General features: G+C 38.2%; 1 protein-coding gene across 1 annotated transcript in view; it reads right to left on the bottom strand.

Moving 5' to 3' along the window:
• Window positions 1–4,072: 4,072 nt before the first annotated feature.
• Window positions 4,073–19,461, bottom strand: part of LOC107847521 (leucine aminopeptidase) — a 52,546-nt gene continuing 37,157 nt past the window's right edge. The window contains exons 2-4 of the mRNA XM_016691815.2: window positions 6,732–6,965; window positions 6,331–6,657; window positions 4,073–4,724 (exon numbers count right to left, since the gene is read on the bottom strand). Of these exons, the coding sequence (XP_016547301.1) occupies window positions 4,428–4,724; window positions 6,331–6,657; window positions 6,732–6,965 (858 nt within the window). The 3' untranslated portion in view covers window positions 4,073–4,427. The remainder of the gene's footprint in view (window positions 4,725–6,330; window positions 6,658–6,731; window positions 6,966–19,461) is intronic.

Genomic DNA, 19,461 nt, shown 5'->3' with positions numbered 1-19,461 from the left:
TTTCTCCAACCCTAGATAGTTTTCTCTTCTTGTGCTTAAAGAAGGTGAATTAGGGATTTTGTTGGTGTTAATACATGTTTAAGGACCTTAATTTCTTCTATAAGTGATTGGGGACGGTTAGGGGGTGTGAAAAGACCTTAACGCCCCTAAAATAACACCAAACGGAGCACTTATGTTGCTATGTTTTTGCCATGGAGCGCACAACAATTGCACAGGACAAGGTATGTGACGCACGATCATTTTACAACCCCAACTGGGCGATACATGCCCATTGCACAACCTTTCCAGTGGCCTTTTGCGTTTGTCATATGACACACGGCCTTTGCAAAGGGCCTATTATGCGATGCATACTCATTTTTTAGGCCCCTAAACACCCCCAACTCAACCCATAACATCTAAACATGGTTTACCATTGAAACAGGGGTCAAAAAGGTCATTTTAAATGCATTATTAGAGTGTTACAACTATGGGGTGTGACACTCAAAGAAACACTGATGGAACTTTTTCAGATGTAAGGCATAGAATGTGTGCAAGACACATCCTAGAAAATTGGGGGAAAATGGTGAGGTCTTCAAAGAAAGAATCAGTCCTGGAAATGTGCAAGAAGTACCTTTGAGGCAGAAGTGAAGAAAAATCTGAATCAATTAGCCATTCTAGGTGATGAAAATATTATTCCAGATTTACTTTATTACACGATACCAACATGGTGTAAAATGTACTTTAGAACTGACATTAAGTGTGATAGCAAAGATAATAACATGGCTGAGAGCTTTAATGCTTGGATCTTAGGAGCAAGGCATAAAGTAATTATTACTATTCTAGAAGAGATAAGGGTGAAGGTAATGACTAGACTAGGTGAATTCACTAAGTTTTTAGAAACATGGTTTACAAATATATCTCCAATGACTTTAAGAGTATTAGAAAAAAAACACAAAAAAGTCAAAGAGATGTAATATTAACTTCAGTGGATAGAGAGATGGACCATATGTACATAGTGTGGATGTGAAGGATAGTACATGTAGTTGTAGATCTTGGATGCTCTATGGAATACTCTGTCCACATAGGATTGCAACCATACTTTTACAAGAAATGGGAACCAATTGATTTTCTTGATAGCTACTATAGTAAGGAGACTTATCTTAAGGCTTACTGTCACTACATTCAACTAGTAACCAATATGAACATATGGCCAGAGTCAATAAATCCTTATGTGGAGCCACCAGTTGTTAAACCTACGCCTGACAGGCCAAAGAAGAAAAGGAATAGAGAGTTTGATGGGACCAAGAAGTGTGGAAAGATGTCAAAAAAAGGGGTTAACATGACTTGTAGCACCTGTCAAGGACAAAATCACAAAAAAAGAGGTTGTCCTTTAAAGGTGTGTAACTTTAAATGACTTGTATCATTTATTTGTATTTTAATTATTTTTTAATATGTGACTACTTAACCTTTTTTTTGTAGGATTCTGTTGGACCAAGTGATGTTGTTGTTGGACCAATTAACGTACCAAGTACTTCAAGACCTAGGTGCAGGCCAAGAAACATTCTTACTACTACTGATGCACCTTCTAGACCTAGGGAAAGGCGAAGGGAAAAAATTAATAATCCTAAAGCACCTCTTAAGCCTAGGGGAAGGCCAAGAAAGACAACACGGGCTGAACAAGTTGCAACACCTCCTACACCTAGGGAAAGGCCCGATGAACCAGTTATAGAAGCTGAAATAGGCTTGGAAAGAGTTGCACCAACTATACCAAATGCAAGAGATAGAAGAAGGGGTGTTGAACATATTGCATGAGCTGTAAGAGGAAGGGTAAAGGGTAGGGGTGTAGCACAAGTTGCAATAGCTGCAAGAGGCAAGAGAAGGGGTAGAGGTGTAGCACTAGTTGCAACAGTTATAAGAGGCAGGGGCAGACAAACAAAAACACCTCTTGGTGACATATGAGTGGCAAGGAGGATACCTTTGCATGAGTGGTTTGAAAATCCAACAAGTTACACTACTCATGCTCCACCAAATCCTTCTGCATCACTTGTTCATGCTCTACCAAATCCACCTGCTTCACCTGTTCATGCTCAATTTAGTACATGTGATTGAGAAGCAACTGGTAAAAGGCCAAAGATAGTTAGAATGAGTGTTTTGATTGCTAAAAATGGTTTTACAGCATATAATGTAAGTGATGACAACAAAACGTACGTTAACTTTGTCGTAGAGGTTTACTTGTGGGTAACTCTCTTTGTTTCTTTGTTTGCAGCTTGGGTTGTCAAGTAGTATGATACTACATACTGATTTTGCACAACCCACAAGGTCTGTTAATGTTACTGGGGACCTTGGTTACAAACCAAAAATAGGAGTAAGGTGGAGAGGCTAAAAAGCAGTAACTAAAAGCCAGCTTGAAGTGTTGAGAGATGAGATGAGTATGAACAGAAGGCAGAAAATGGCTTCTTCAAAATCCAAGCCACAATGGATGTAGTTTTATAATGTTAGTAGTTTTTTAGATTAAAACCGATGTTGTATTGTTAATTGGGTAGGTTATTTTGACAAACAATGTGATTTACTTTTGCAAGGTTATTTTTTGTGAAGTTTTTATGATGCACTTGAATGTTGCATCTCAGACACTTGTGCTGTAATTTTGTATTGACTTATGTTGCACTTGAAAGTTGCATCTCAAACAGTTGTGCACTAATTTTGTATAGAATTCTTGCACTTGTCATTATAGTTGAATATTTCTATAAATTTGTATCTATCCTTTGTGGTGTTATCTGATGGTTCCATCAATTTTGAAATAATGAATTTAGCTCAACAAAATCAGCAAAACCAACAAGTTCTCAAACAAGTACTCAAAACCAACAATCAGTTTCAAATAGGATATCTCATTGGATAAAATCAAGTTCAACCCACCATACTATAAGCAACACTACCAACGACAAATTCATCTCACAATACTACATAAAACACTTCAACTTGCTATTTTGATCCATATAGCAATACACATCACGAAGATACACATCGTGAAAATACTATTAAAGCTCTCTATCCTTTTCACTTCAATCATCTTCTCTGGTGTATTTTTCACCTCGTCTTTCTTCATAACAAATGAGTTAGATTATTTTTCTATTTGAGTGAATGTAGATTCAGCTTCCATCTTCATATTTCTCTATCACTGAAAAGCATTAACCAATTCTTCCTTCGTCTTCATTATCTTCAATAGTTCATTCATGTCCTTCACTTTCTTTATCAACTTTGGAATAATGAACTTAGATCATTCATTAACCACATCATCCCTAAAAAAAAAAAAGTTACACTTGTTTGATCCATAATATGGGCAAGACCAAAATCTTCTTTCTGAATTATTATCGAATCAAGAAGTCTTCAAATGGAGTAAGAGACCATGATTGCATCACAACTCCGCATTCAACATTGGATCTTCCTTGTCTAAACAAATGTTATTAAAATCCAATTTTACATCTTCCATGGCTAACCCTAATTTCAAAAATCAAAAATTAAAATTAGTGAGAAAAAATTTTCAACTAACAAAGAAAACCAAGAAAGCTATCAGAATTTTATCAAAAAAAAAAAAAACAAAGAAAATCAATGAAAAAATCTTACCTTTAACAATGGAGAAGAAAACGAAGAGTAGAAGAAGGGGGGTTTATACCTCTCTTTAATATATTATATTAAAGAATAAAGGAATCTAATGAAATGTATATAGAGTTATTTAATCAAAAAATAGGTTTATAACAATTTTTAAATACCCTTACGCGCTCAAGGTGTGTGAATACACGCATTGGTGCAAGTGGACAAATATATACCATTTAAATACGGTAAAAAGAATTTAGGGGGATAATATGACCCCCACAACATTCAAGATGCGTAACTGCAAATTTCGACAAAGTATGAATATTTTTCGCACTATTATCCTTAAGGAAAATTATGAAACATATAACATTTCTTACAATAATATAATTATTTTTTTATATAGATTTGTTTAGAAGTGGAGAGATTGAGGTGGGTGGAGGTGGAGTAGAATTTTTCTTTGAAAGAAAATTGAGTAGCTTGGAGTGGGAGTCGGGGGTAGAGATGCAGAAGGATAGATTTTTTTTTTTTCACATTTTATTGAGAAATATGATAGTTATATGATTGAACACTAGACGTTTCAATGCGAAATGATTTACAGTTAATGTTTTAATATTATCCACACATCGCTTGAATACGTACACTAATCAAACATTAAAACCAACCCTTTGAACTTCTTACAATAAAATCACTCGGTTCCTCTGTGATACTTAGTAATGCGCCTATTCAATAACAGCAACTATTTAGGAAAAGATTACACACAATGCTGAGAAAGCACCAGCACAGTCAACCAGATTAAGGCAACAGACGTATATGTCAAGTTTCCAGTTGCGTCAGCAAGTTTCATATTTACAGAACCTTCAGGCATGCTTTGCAAGGATAGCCTCAGCAACACCTTGAGCTATAGGGTGATAACAATCACAAGCCTCCGTAAATACCCTCCTAGCGAAAACTTTTTCTTCTTCCTTCCCGGCACCTTGTACGAGTGTAGTATAGAGTGGACGAAGGTACTTCATCCTACCAACTTCTTTCAGGGTTTTCTCCACCACACCATAGTAGTCTCTGCACCTTGCTGAAATGGCAAGCTGAAGAAAAGCTACTCGGACTTCATAGTCTTTTGATTCTGAGAGACGGTAGCGAGCATCTAAGGCTGTGACCTGAAAATAGCATAGAATGACTTGAACAACTTTCCAATTATTACAGCAGCATTAAGAACTTATACATGTGTCTATCAAGCAATTATTTAAGAAGAAAAAAAAATGGGAGACGAGACATAGTGAGGCAAGGTGTATGGCCTATGGTGTGAAGTTGATGCCTTGCAGGACCAAATTTTCTTACTATGTTAGAAATATAATCACGATTTGAAGAAAAAAAAATGAAATATGAAGGATGAAAACATTAATGATAATACTCGAGGGAAAAGAGGGACTAAAAACGTTGACCCAATTACCCACGATGTAAAAAATGGATATTGGGCCTAACTCAACCTCAAAAGCTAGCTCATGAGGGGAGGATTGCCCTAGTCCATATAAGGAGACCAATTACCCGTTCCTTTTTCAATGTGGGATACTTAACACTCCCCCGCACGCCCAGGCCTAGGCCTCGTCAACTGGAGTGTGGATAATATAATATAGGGGCCCAACATCGATGAACAAGGATATGGGATGGATCTGGCTCATACCACGTAAAGAATGGATCTTAGACCTAACTCAACCCCAAAAGCTAGCTTATGAGGGGAGGATTATCCAAGTCCATATAAAGAGACCAATTACCATGTAAAGAATGGATCTTGGGCCTAACTCAACCTCAAAAGCTAGCTCATGAAAGGGGGTATAAGGAAACCAATTATCCATCCCTCACAGTAACTAGTAACTAGAATTTCAAGGGGAAAAAAGGGACTAAAAAGGCTAAACTTCCAGAAGGCATACAGGAATCACAATCGACAAAGCTATGGCCTATGGGCAAAGAATAGGAAAGGACAACGGTTACCTAAGGATCTCCTCGACTGCTCACTGAGACAACAGTTGGAGAGGAAAATTAGATGTTTTCCGTGAATAAATTAATGCCCCTTGAGGCCCCCATAAATGTCAGGCTCACTATGAAGCCTGAGAACCTTTTGTCACTAAATCAAGGAGACATGCACAAATGCACAGGAGAAGCACAAGCCTGCTACAGACATTCACATTGAGGCAAACGCATTAACAGACATTTGAATTAATTTGCCAGCAGCTTAAAATTGTAGATACAAATTTTACTGGGAAACTAAGATGGGCACAGCGTCAAGCCCATGGGAGAAGAAACAGTTTATGATTTATCATATTACAGACGCCCCCAGATGAAAACTTTTTAGAAAAGCAGGAACATTTCAGACAAGGCATATGCAGGATCTGCATACGTCGTCCCCTCCCTAGACCCCACTTGTGGGACTACACTGAGTTTGTTATTGTTGGTGTTGCATATGCAGGATTCATTTACATAGGTGTGTTATTTAAAGATGCAGAATCCCGTGAATAACCATCAGCTAATAATTGAAGAAAGAATATTTTCCTGCAATGCATCTATTATTTGGCAGAAATATTTCATATGGTTAAAAGAGATTAAGCACTAGCAAATAGTGTATTATTTAAAGGAACACTAATAAAAGTAATAGTAAATAAGGAAAAGGCAATCACCTAACTTAGAAAGAGAACAAAACAAGAAACAGGTAGATAACAATTAGCAAATTTACTCGGAGTAACTTCTCCGATAATGGCCAATTACTACCTGAGATGCTTCAACAGATTTAGGCAGGTTCTCGAGGTAAAGCTCCCATTCCTGTCCCTTCCAGTCAGCAACTTCATCTTCTCTTGGCATCCTACCTTGGTTGAACGCATTAGCGAGTGAAACAATCTTTGAATAGATGTTAGAAACTGGTTCCATGGCATCTGGGGGAATCCCTGTGCCCTCAGTCCAAAGTTTCAAATCAATCTCGTTTTCTATTCCAGGAATATTAGCTTTAAGGAAATTGAGAAACATATCGGTATCAATAGATTGAAACTTGAATGTAGCAATATACTTCTTCAGGAAGTCATCAAAAGCAGGTCGTCCAATCTGAAAAGCGAAGTGGATGAGAAGTTAGATTCTGTTCATAGAACGATGAAAGTAACACCAGTTGGTCTACAAACCTGTCTCTCAATGCGCCATAAAAACTGGAAGCCTTTTTCATATGGAACTTGAGAATACACATCATCTGGATCAACACCTGCCTGATTTGTCTTGAGCTTTGTGAACTCCATGTTGTCCTTGAATCTCTCCATCTCCTCAACTAGTCCCCTCCAACCAATTCCAATATTTAATGCAGCTATATCCTCCCCTTGCACAGCCTCAACAATTCTTCGCTCTGCATATGTTGTAAAACCCTGCAAACAAATGAATGGCTCTAACTATTAAAATATATTACTTGTTAAAGAAAGAAGGGAAGAAAGAACAATCTATCATAATACATGCTTAAGCACGAGCTTGCAGCCAAAAATTTATACAAGCATCAAATGTTTTTCTTTTTTCTTTTTTGATAACCATGGTGTCCGGGGCAGCTTGCGCGCACCTCGACTAAATCCACCGGATACCTGCCACCTCCCACCAGCACCAGGTACCAGGTAACTCTATCCACCAAGGCTAGAACAGATGGGAAGAAATCACCTACTGTTTGTCTCTGCTGGGAATTGAACCTGAGACCTCATGGTGCTCATCCCAACTTCATTGAACCACAAGGCCACACCCTTGGGTAAGAATCAAATGTTATTTGACTCATCTCTTCCATGGTCCTTATTATTATATCACATTTCACTCTACAGTTTATATAAAGCAGCATTTCTATGTTGTTTTCCACTACCTACACAAGAAGAAGCCAACTCCCACCATCTGCAAACAATTCCAGAAACAAGCTAATAATCTTCATACAAAAGGGTATCAAGACTTAATTGCAACATTCCAAATCTTGAAAGAAGCTCCACCCAAACAGTACATTAGAAGGCAATAATTCAGGCAGAAAACTTTTAGACCCCTAGTGAGGAAACTCAAAGGTCCAAGGAATTTAAAACGGTAACGGAAAATAATACCTACTACATTCAAGAAATTCTAAAGTCCTACCTATATTTAGAGTCTACTATGGCCAGTGGCAGATCAAGGATTTCAAGATTGTGGGTACTCACTTCCTTTAACATAAATTTTCTAGCCAACAAGAGTCTTTTTCTATAAGCCTGCTAATATTTTTATTGTTTAGTTAGTAAATGAAAAACAAAAACTATACAAAAACTATGAAAGTGGAAAAACAACAAAGAAAAGGTAAGTAAAAAGTCAGTGAACAGGTATAAAAGAAGTCAAAATCGGATGGCCTTTTTCCAACAGAAATATGCGTTGCTACCAGGATTCGAATCCTCACTAGCGGGCATCAACGCACTTAAACTTCCACTTCAGCACCAAAGCACCCATCATACTTTTTGTTTGATGAGTGCTCGCGAACAAATTTTATCACTACTTTCCAGCATTTTCAATATACATATACAAAGTTTTCTTCGGGGTCAATGGGTGCTCGAGCACCCCACACTCTATATGTTGGTCACCCTGACTATCGAAAACATTACACCGGGTCGGCAATGATTTTTTAGAAAATTCAGCAAGTAGATGGTCCAGTTTGCCTTTTCAAACAGACCCATTTGGCCCTCGCTCTTCCTAGTTTCTTCCATGTTTTCCACAATGTAATTAATTCTTTGCAAAACTCTTGGTTCTTCCATATGCTATATTGCATAATTTTCTCTATTGGTCCCTTCTTCGATAAGTGAGGCACATTGTTTAAGGAAATAAGTTGTATTTGTATATGATCTTGGACAATTCTTACCTCATAAATAACCTTTTGGGGTTGAGTTAGGTTCAAGGTCCATTTTCTTGACATTTTCTACTTATTTTCAGCCCATCTTAAGTGCCACCCTAGCTATCATTTCTCCTAAAGTCTGTTTGGAAAGCCACCTGGGTATTAGATTTGAATCCCTTTTTCAATATAGAACATATATATGTGCGTAAACAAAAATTCTTCAAGTAGTTCTCTTGTAAATAATTAAGTTTTGATATCCAGAAATATATCCCTACTATGTGGGAATATACTGGGTATGTTGTTGTTGTTGTAAATCGGTATCATAAAGTGAAACAATGATAAAATTTTAAAAGAGATAACATGTGTGAGATAATGATAGAATATATAAGTTTGAACTCAAGGATAATTGAGGAGCGAGAATCGCAAAAAGATGATAAGAGTTTAGGGGTGTGTTTGACCATCAACTCATTAATTTTCAAACGTTAAAAGCTTGATTAATGGTTCAAAAGGTGACTATTTGTCCATATCTCGCATAATTTAATAAAGTTCCAATTAAATTAATTTAAATTGCACCATTCATGCTAATAGTTGTAACCAACAAAATTATGATATTTTTCCATTTTAATAGTAGTTTAAATAATCTGAAGCTATAATTGGATCATTTTTATTATAACTGTGGTGTCCGGACCAGCTTTCGCACACCGCAACTAAATCCACGAGACACATGTCATCTCCCATCAGCAACAGATATCAAGTAACTCTAGTCGACCAACGCTAGGACAAATAGAAGAAATCACCTAGTGTTTTTTAATCTCTGCAAGATTTGAACCTAAGACCTCGGGTCCTCAACTCATTTCATTGACCACTAGGCAACACCTTGGGGTAAAGTATGATCGGATGAGAAAAATTCTAACAAAAAAAACATAGTACTCATAAATACAATGTAGTGTTATTTGGGCCCATGCTTGGCACGGTGACCTTAGGCGTATTTATACACCTAAGTTGCATTATCTACGCGCGTTTAGCTTAGTTTTGAGAATAATATAGCGTGCTTATGTGAATAATTAGTGATATTAGTGTATTTGTATGCCAATCCTCATGTTTAGGAGGTTTCAGGTTCATTGGAATCAATTCAAGAGTAAAAACAACAAAGGCAAGGCTAGATAAGTTAACTAGTCAAACCTAGCTTGAGTTGTGCTTATTCTCGAGTGATTTGATGAGCTTAAACCATTGTAGTCTCTAATGGTTGTTATGAGCATGTCCAGGAGGTTAATGGAGGTGCATTGGGTGACTTTTGAAGCTAAAAATGAGCTCAAAGGATGATGGAACAAGAAGCAAGTTCGACGGGCGATAAGGGACAAAACTGGGCGAAATTATACTCAGTTGTTGCTCACTCCTCGCCGTGCATCTGAGCCCAGGCTCCCAGCCATGCGCTGCCCCACATGATGGATTGAGTTACTGGATTAGCTCTGCTATAGGCTCAGTGCGGCGCCACCCATTCAATCCTACAAGCTCCGTAGCACGGAGCTCCTACAAGCGGGCAAAGTCGGTCACAAAGTCCTAGTTTGAGTAGGAAACGTGTGGGGGACTTGGATTGGACGACTTAGAGGATATATAAACATCTTAAAACGCTACAAAGGAGAGGGGAACACGTGGGGCAACACTTCTAAACCGACTAGGATTTGGGTTTTTACTTATTTTAAGTTGGGGGCAAAGGGGTCACTGTGTATATTTCGCGTGGGATTGCATATGGACGAAATTTAGGCCATAAAAGGAGTACTTATCCACATTTACACATATCTAGGGATGCTACACAAATCGGAGAGAAGCAGACATCAAGGAGCTCAAACTAGCTTCTTTTACTTTTCTTTCCTATAGTTTGAAGTAACGAATTCATTTATGGAGATTCCTTGTATGAATGAGTGGCTAAACACTCTTTTTCTTGGGTTGTGCCTACAACATGATTGCTTAAGTATGATTTAAAATTTGGTTTATATATTTATCAAGTCATGTGTTTGTTCTTGCATTCTTGGTTTACGACTCTAAAGAATTGCAAACTATAGGATAAATTGTAGTCTCAAAACGAATTAACCATAGGAGTGGAGAGACGGAATGTATAACGTAGGGAGTGTGGATCATGTCTTAATTGATTAGGGGCTAATTGCTAAAGGATGATTTGCGGTAGGACAGGGATATACCTAAACGCCCCACTTGCTTAATGCATCCGAATTAAAGATTCATATCCTCAACGATATAGTTGTGAGATTAATTTGGGTAGATAACTTTGAGGGTGACCATTCCCAATGTATGGTATCAACCCCGTAGATCAACAATCACAATAAACACAAACACCGATTAGAAACCATAGATATGCATGAATGTGAAGTAAATGCCTCAACCCCGAAATTCTCCATATATTGTTACAACCCAAGTTTCATATCATTGTTATTTCTATCATTTAGTTTATAAGAAAACAAAACTCAAACTCTTTTTAGTTGCAAATCGCATTTGTTTAACTTAAATAGTAATGCTAAAATTGGATCGTTTGCTAATCACCTAGTCCATGTGGGATCGATATTCGGCTCGTAAGAGTCACTTTACTACTCGTTTGACCATGTACACTAGCGTGTGCACTTGGGCGCAACAAGTTTTGGTGCCGTTGCCGAGAACTTGAAAAATTAGCAACATTCTAATTTTTAATCTTACTATTTTGTTTGATAAGTGCTAACAACTTGGTCTTAGCTACTGATTTTGCAGGTACAAATTTGAATCTTAAGTAAGCTAGCAAGGAAAAGGGGTTTGGTTGAACTATATCCTGAACCTGAGCGACGCTTGCACCAACTGAGGAGAAAAGCAGCACTTTTCTATCCAATCCCGCAATTTCAGCAGGATGACACTATTCCTGCAGCAATGGGTGATGAACCAGCCTGCAGGACAGTGCGCGAAGTAGCAATCCTACTCGTAACTAATGTTACCTCTAGCATTCACAAAGCAAATACAGGAGGTCGATTTGAGCTTAAGAAGAACATAGTAATTGTTGCACAGTAACAGACAGTTTACAGGTTTGTCACATGAGGGGATCCATAGGTCCATCTACAGAACTTCTTGGAGATCAGTGACATATTTATTCCTGCTGGAGTTGCTGGACGTAAGGCTCACTCGTTTTCCATTCTCATTATTGGGGGAAGCAAAGAAATTGTTGAAGGCTGAACCTTCAGAAGTTCCTTATTTGATTCTTTCCCTCTGGCAAAACTGCAAGGCTGAGGAGAGATCCTAAGTTACAAGCTGAAGCCAGGTGAAAATCTCTATCATGCATGGGAGAGATTCAAGTCTCTTCACAGAGATTGTTCGCATCACCAAACAAACAAATGAGGTATTAGCTCACACTTTTGTTGAAAGACTTGACCATAACACAAATTTAGCTAAATTCAACCGCAGCTGGTTAGGCTTTGGAGAAAACCTATGTTGAGTTGTATACTCTCCTTTACCGAATTGCGCAAGGTAATCCAGAGTGGCAGGGTGATGTGATGTGTCCAGAAGTGTGATGAAAAAGCCTGCAGGTATGATCGAGGTAGATAGTATCACAACATTGACTGCACAGATGGCCTCCTTCCAGAAACAAATGATAACGAAATTCAATAAGTTGGGTTTGACTCAACCGCAGGCCCAAGTTAAGGAAGTTCAGTAGGGTCAGACTTGGTGTGAAATTTGTGGTGGTAGTAGTTACTCTGCAAATCTATGTGGAGCAAATTTGGAGTTTGTGAATTTTGTAGGCAATCCAAAGGTACTCAAAACTATGGTAATGCCTATAATCGCAACTGGCAGAGCCAGTCCAACTACTCATGAGGCAATAATTATGCTCAACCTCAGCAGTTTCAACAATAGCAAGGTACTCGAAACAACATTCAGGCCAGCAATATAGAAGAGACTTTGACAAAGATTCTAGCCAACTAAGAACAAATGGCTGCAAAAATCAAAAACCAATAGTTGGCTCAAAAGAATATAGAGACGTAGTTGGGCCAGTTAGCTAAGGCGCAAAACTCAAGACCTCAAGGAGGTTTGCCTAGTGATACAGAAAATCCAAAGTAAGTGATGACAATTACCTTGAGGAGTGGTAAAGATTCGATTGATGCGCCTCCAAAGAGAAATCATGGGGTGCAAGCAGAATTGAGCACACCTAAGCAGCAGAAAAAACAAGTTGAATTCAAAGAAACATATAAAAAGAAGAAGTCTGAGTACCCAAATGGAAAGTCGGTTGAGCAATCCCAAGAGAGACCACCACCGTCGTTCCCTCAAAAGCTTAAAAAAGCCAAAGAGGATGTTTGTTTTAAGTTTTCTGACACATTCAAAGAACTTCATACTAACCTTCCATTGTTAGATGTTTTGCAGAGAATGCCTAAGTACACTAAATACATGAAGGATGTGGTGACAAACACGAGGCTGGGTGATATTGTGATTATGAGCAAAATGCCCAAAAAGCACAAAGGACCCTAGGAGTTTCATCTTCCCCATACAAATTGTTGAAAGTGATATTGCAGTGATTTGGGGGCAAGCATTAACTTGATGCCCTTTTCAGTTGTGCTACAGATGGCGAACAGAACTAGAATAGTCGCCGAAGGAGAACATTCTCATTAAGGTTGGTAAGTTCATTATTCCTCCTGACTTTATTGTTCTTGATTGTGATGCAGATGACAGGATGTCAATCATATTAGGATGTCCATTCTTGGCTATTGGGGGAGCACCGATAGATATCAGAGAAGGCACGCTCAAGAAGAGATTGAATGATGAAGAGGTGGTCTTCAAAGTGTATAAAGCACTCAACACACCTTCACCCCACAGAGATTTATGCATGATGACAATGATGGAAGTAGATGAGTATGGGCTGGAGGAGAGCAAACCTCCCATTGCCTCTTCGGACTCTCTCATGGACTAAAGTGACAAATAAGCCTAAGCTTGAAAAGCTTGAAGGAAATCCTGAAAGGTGAGTGTAAGCAAAGTTGCAGACCTCGATGGTGAGCACTCGAGTGGTCAGAAAAGGAGAAGCTGGGCCACGAGATGAAGGAAAAAGATGAGATAATGTGGATGATGAGTTGTGATGTGAGTCATGCCACGACAATAAATCAGGCGTTGCTCGGGAGGCAACCCAAGTTAAGGTAGTTATTTTTATTTTTTTAGTTTTTCTTTAGAATTGCCTTTGGTTTTGGTTTTGTTTTGTGTTGACAGATCGAAAGGAAGTCTGAGTACCTGAGATCTTAGCAAAGGAGCATGGCAAAAACAAAGTGTGGGGTCCTCCAAACCTCCTTGATGGATGGGATGCTACTAGACAGGTCTAGAGGCCTCAGAGAGTATTTCTAATCCTTATTCTCTGATTTATACTTTGGGGATAAAGTATTATTTTAAGTGGGGAGTGGGAAATAATTAGGGTGAAGTGCGCTATAAGATTTCCATTTTTATTTATTTTCTAGTTTTTGACTAAATTTAAAAAAATCACAAAAAGATTCTTTGTTTATTTTCAGTTCTTGTTGTTTGGTCTGTTTAGTAGAAGTACACTTCACTCATCCCTCGATTTTTCTTTTCGGTTCTTTTTCGAGGGAAAGCCTTTTGAACCCAGTATCCTTTTTCATTTTTTGGAGTAATTTTAAAATTTTTGTTATTAGGAATAAATTGAGATGCTCTTGCTAGGTGTTATACATGATTAAATGATGCAAGTCGATTTTGATTGTGGAAGCAGGTGTAATAATTTGAATGACTATTTTGACACCTTAATTTTGAATTTTTGCTATTGCTAGGGTAAGAGTCTATAGAGATCTTCTTGATTTGAACATGTGTCCTGTGTGAGTGAGGTTGTTGTTATATTCCATGTTTGCATGTTGAAGTCTAGAACTTGTCTGGTGCTAAGTTGCACGGACTCTTCATTTTTTATGCCGCACCCGTGTCGAATTCTTCAAAAATACACTAATTATGGCGAATCCGACATGCACCCATTGACATTTTTTACGAGTCCAAGCGACATAGGCTTGGTGTGTTTGTAAAGCGAAAAAAAAATGTTGAGTTAGGAGATGATATAGGCATTTCTTTGATAGCCATGTTTTATACCTGGTTTGTCTACTAGTTCTAAGTGGCCTTAGTTAGCCCTATTAAGCCTTTAGCATGTTCTTTGAAAGCCTTATATGTAGCTTATTCCTTTACTTTCAATTGACCGTAAGTTGATCCAAAACTCCAAAGCGCATGTTAAGCAGTATATAATTGAAGAAGGAAAAAGTGAAAGTAGTGCCCCAAGAAAATAGCTTTTGGTGTGTTAAAAAGTTTATGCATTGGCGAGAGGGAGTAGCGTAGTGAAAAGAAAAATTGATCAAAAGTGAATCATGTGTTGATAGCAAATACTCCCTACTAAAATGTGTAAGGTAGCTTAAAGAGATGGGTGAAACAAAAGAGAGGTAAGAAGATAAAAGTGGTGGAAAACGGGCTGATTGGAGATGAGTTTTAGTATAAAGTGTAGTGTATTAAAGTGCGTAGGGAAGATAATCACTATTACTGTCCAGAATAGTTCCTACCCGTCCCTTAGCCTACATTACAACCCTTTAAGTCCTACTTGATCTTGAGCTTTAATATTTTAATATTAGTGGAGTACTACACTAAGGGCAAGTTTATGGTGCATCTTATGTGACATGTGAATTCCTTGTGAGAGTGACCGGAATTTAATTCTCAAACCCATTCTTGTGATAAATTGCATATTTGTGAGTGACTATGGGTGATTCTTTTGTGGTGAGGGCACATGTTTAATGATGGATAGGTGACTTATATAGTCTCTTTGTGGAGTATTGTGCATGAGTTTGCCACATGGTAGAGTTAATTCTTGAGGGTAGGAAGGTTTGAAGTAGTATTCATGTGTTTTCAAATGGAATGTGACATGCCTAATGTTGAACTTGCTATTCATGTAGTTTTAGTTATAGCTTGAGTGTCTTACGTCAAGTAGTGATGATAGAGTTTTCCTAGATGGTGGTTAATGTGTAAGGAATTGTTCGAGGACGAACAAGACTTTAAGTGTGTGCGCGTGTCGGTGGGGGTGGGGGGATATGATCTTAGGCGTATTTATACACGTGTCATTATCTACGTGCGTTTAGCTTAGTTTTGAGGAAAACTTAGCATGCTTATGTAAGTAATTAGTGATATTAGTGTATTTATGTGTTAATCCTCATGTTTCAGTGGTTTAAGAATCACTGGAATCAATTCAAGAGTAAAAACAAAGGCTAGACAAGTTAACTAGTTAAACCACGCTTGAGTTGTGCTTATTCTCGAGTAATTTGATGAGCTTAAACCATGTATTCTCTAATGGTTGTTATGAGCATGTGCAGGTGGTTAATGGAAGTGAATTGTGTGACTTATGAAGCTGCAAATGAGGTAAAATGGATGATGGAACAAGAAGCAAGTTCGGCGGGCGAGAAGGGACAAAACCGGCGAAATTATGCCCAGTTCTTGCTCACTCCGCGCCACGCATCTGAGCCTAGGCTCCTAGCCATGCACCGCCCCACATGATGGATTGAGCTACTAGATTAGCTCTGCTATAGGCTCAGTGCGGCGCACCCATTCAATCCTACAAGCTCCGCGGCCCAAAGCTCCTACAAACGGGCAAAGTCGGTCTCAAAGTCCTAGTTTGGACAGGAAACGTGTGGTACTTGTATCTAATCCTTATAGGACTTGGATTGGACGACTTGGAGGCTATATAAACATCTTAAAACGCTACAACTAAGTTGGGAACACATGGGGATAGTCCACAACACGAAATTAACACACACAATCATAAACCAACTAGGATTTGGTTTGCTACTTATTTTAAGTTGAGGGCAAAGGGGTCAATGTGTATATTTCGCGTAGGGCTGCATATGGATGAAATTTTGGGCTATAAAATGAGAGTTTAGCCACATTTACACATATCTTGGGAGGCTACACGAATGGAGAGGAGAAGCAGACATCAAGGAGCTCAAACTAGGGTTCTTTCTTCTTTTACTTTTCTTTCCTGTAGTTTGAAGTTATGAATTCATTTATGAAAATTCCTTGTATGAAAATGAGTGACTAAACACTCTCTTTCTTGGGTTGCTAAAAATGATTGCTTAAGTATGGTTTAAAGTTTGGTTTATATGCTTATCAAGTCATGTGATTGTACTAGCGTTCTTGTTTTACGATTCTAAAGAATTGCACATTTTAGGATAAATTGTAGTCTCAAAACGAATTAACCATAGGAGTGAAGGAACGAAATGAAGAACATAGGAGTGTGGATCATGTCTTTAATTGATTACGGGTTAATTGTTAAAGGATGATTTGCGATTAGGATAAGGTTATACCTAAACGCGCCACTTGATTAATGAAACGGGAAGACAGCTTAATGCATTCGAATTAAAGACTTAAATCCTCGCTCAACGATGTAGTTGTGAGAAATTTTTTGAGGAACAAGTAACTGTATATTCAAAAGATTTCATCATCCAAACAATAATGAAAATAAGCACTTACATCCCATAGGGCAAAAACCCGAAAGCCACAGTAACTAATCTATAAAGTTTTACAGTTCCCTATAAATCAACAAAAAGTTCTATACACCCCCCCCCCCCCCCCCCCACTATATCCTCCTTACACCAAAAATATAAAAGACTAAGGCAGTTCATTTTGATCTTTTGAATATTGTTGCTTTTATCTTCAAAACATCTGACATTTCTCTCCTTCCACAATGTCCACCAGATGCTTGCACGAATCAATTCCCACCGGTCCTCTTTTGGTTCTCTTCTTCCAATCTCATTCCAGCAGTCCATCATACCCTCAGTAGTTTCGAGAACCACCCAACTCACTCCAAGTATACACAAGAACATGTTCAACAGATTTGCAGTTGTTTTACATTGCGAAAGCAGATGACTATTTATTTCAGCATCCTGGTCACACGTAAAACATCTTGAGCATATTTGTCTACCTCGCCTCTGTAGTATTTCATGAGTCAAACAAGCTTTCCTGCAAACTAATCACACAAAACAAGAAACTTTTAGGGGGACTTTGGCTTTCCAAATCAGCTTCCAAGGCTAGGTCCCAATCTGTAGTTGACCAGTATTCCTCCTCCAATAGCATGACTTCACAGTGAAAACACCCTTGCTGTGAAGTTTCCACACTGGCTTGTCAGGTGTATTAGTAATTCCATTGAAATCATTTATCACAATAAGCAAATTTGCAACTCTTTGAACCTGCCAATAAAAAGTTGATCCTAGCATATCGACTGAGAAGGAATAGATAAAGAAAGAGAGATTTCAATCTTATTTCACCTATCCAATGTTCATTCCAGAACTCAATCTTCAGGCCATTACCCACCTTGAGTTGAATATTTTCTTGAAACTGGGGCTACAATCTTCGAATAGTCTTCCAAACACTACAACCAAAATTTTTCAGGGCATCTTCAGTGATCCAGTGACTTTGAAGTCCATATTCAGGAGCTTACGGAAGTAAGACTGCCATCTCTTTCTAATACGACCCTCCTCCACTAAAACTTTGTCGTCCACATCCTTAATATACTTCACCTGATCAAGATCTCGAGCCTTTCTCTCCCTAACCTGGGCTAGCCTGTACAACTTTTTATCCCCACCTTTACTATCTAACGCGTGTATAAACTCTCGAAAGTAGCATCCTTAGTCATCGTGACCGCTAACTTCGCCTCTTGTGTAGTAATCTTATACTCTTCCCTATTCTTCCATTTATCCTCTTCATCCTTACTCTCAGCCAACTTTGCATACGCTCTCTTCTTAGCCTCCACCTTCCCCTTCACCTCTTTGTTACACCACCAGTCCCCTTGGTGCTTGCCTAAGCAGCCTGATAAGGGAATTCCTAGGTAGAGACCTTTCACACGAAGTCAAGCGCGTGAGTTACAACGACTCCAAGACTTGTTCACATCCTTGACCGTGAATGAGGCCCTTGTGAGCCCATCTAAGGGCCTATACTTATTAAAGTGTGAAGAGGCCTAACAAAACACCCCAAACCCACCCACTTAATGTCAGGGGTATTTTGGTCTTTTGTCCCTCCTTTGTAATTGACTATATAAGCCATTTATTAGGGCTAGTCTTTTAGTTAGTTCATTATTAATATTTCACTACACAAGTCTTGTAATAATTTGAAAACTTCTCTCTCTTGTTCTTGAGAGTGAACCCAAAACTAGACAACAAAGTGTAGTAACACTTTTGTTGTTCTTTGGCTAGAAACTTGGGGTCTTGAGATTCATGAGTTCCTCTTGATTCAAGTAAGAATTTGGTGTAAATATCTTTTAGTCTTAGGGTCCTAATCTTCATGTTAGGGTTCTTAGATTCTAGGATATTGTGTCAAATTACTATCCATCATTTTGTAATCTTGTTGTTTGTGTGTTGATATAGTGAAGCCGTGTAGGGCACTTTCAATTCACAATAGTTATTGCAATCTTGTGTTGTTTATCTATCTTGTTGAATACTGTTGTTGTTGCCTTAAAAACCTAGAGAAGTCGAGTGGGGCCTTTGATTCTCTAGTGATGTTGTTCTTGTGTTAGCTTGAATCTCTTGATACACACTCAATCTTGTATCATTTGGTATCAAAGCTTGTGGTTGATTTTGTTCCAACAAAATCAATCTTGGACTTGGTAGTTGAAAAATACAAAAAAAAAAAATTGTTGAAATCTGAAAATTCCAGAAAAAGGAAAAATTTGTCCATCTTGTTCTTGGCCGAGAAAATTGTGTTGTGTTGTTGTCTTGGCCGAGATTGGTGTTTGTGTGTTTAGATCTAGATATTCTTTTGTTTGTCTAGTTTGTTTCTTGTATTGATTTCTTTCTCATCAACACAAAAGGTGTCTAAAGCTAAGTTGAGCTTAACATATTGGCATTGCGATTGTGGACTTGAAGTGGTAGTATGATGAACTTAAAGTAGGCCGAGTTGTGTGTTGTTGTTGCTTGACGTTTAAAGTGGGTTGTTGTTAGTGAATTGTGGTTGTGTTCTTGAAGTATTGTTGTTGTGTTCATCTTGATCTTCTCCTCATCTCATATCTTGACCAC

Source organism: Capsicum annuum, chromosome 11 (genome assembly GCF_002878395.1).
Source record: "Capsicum annuum cultivar UCD-10X-F1 chromosome 11, UCD10Xv1.1, whole genome shotgun sequence".
Taxonomy (NCBI): domain Eukaryota; kingdom Viridiplantae; phylum Streptophyta; class Magnoliopsida; order Solanales; family Solanaceae; genus Capsicum; species Capsicum annuum.
The sequence above is the reverse complement of the archived record's forward strand: the minus strand, read 5'-3'. Positions and strand labels throughout refer to the sequence as shown.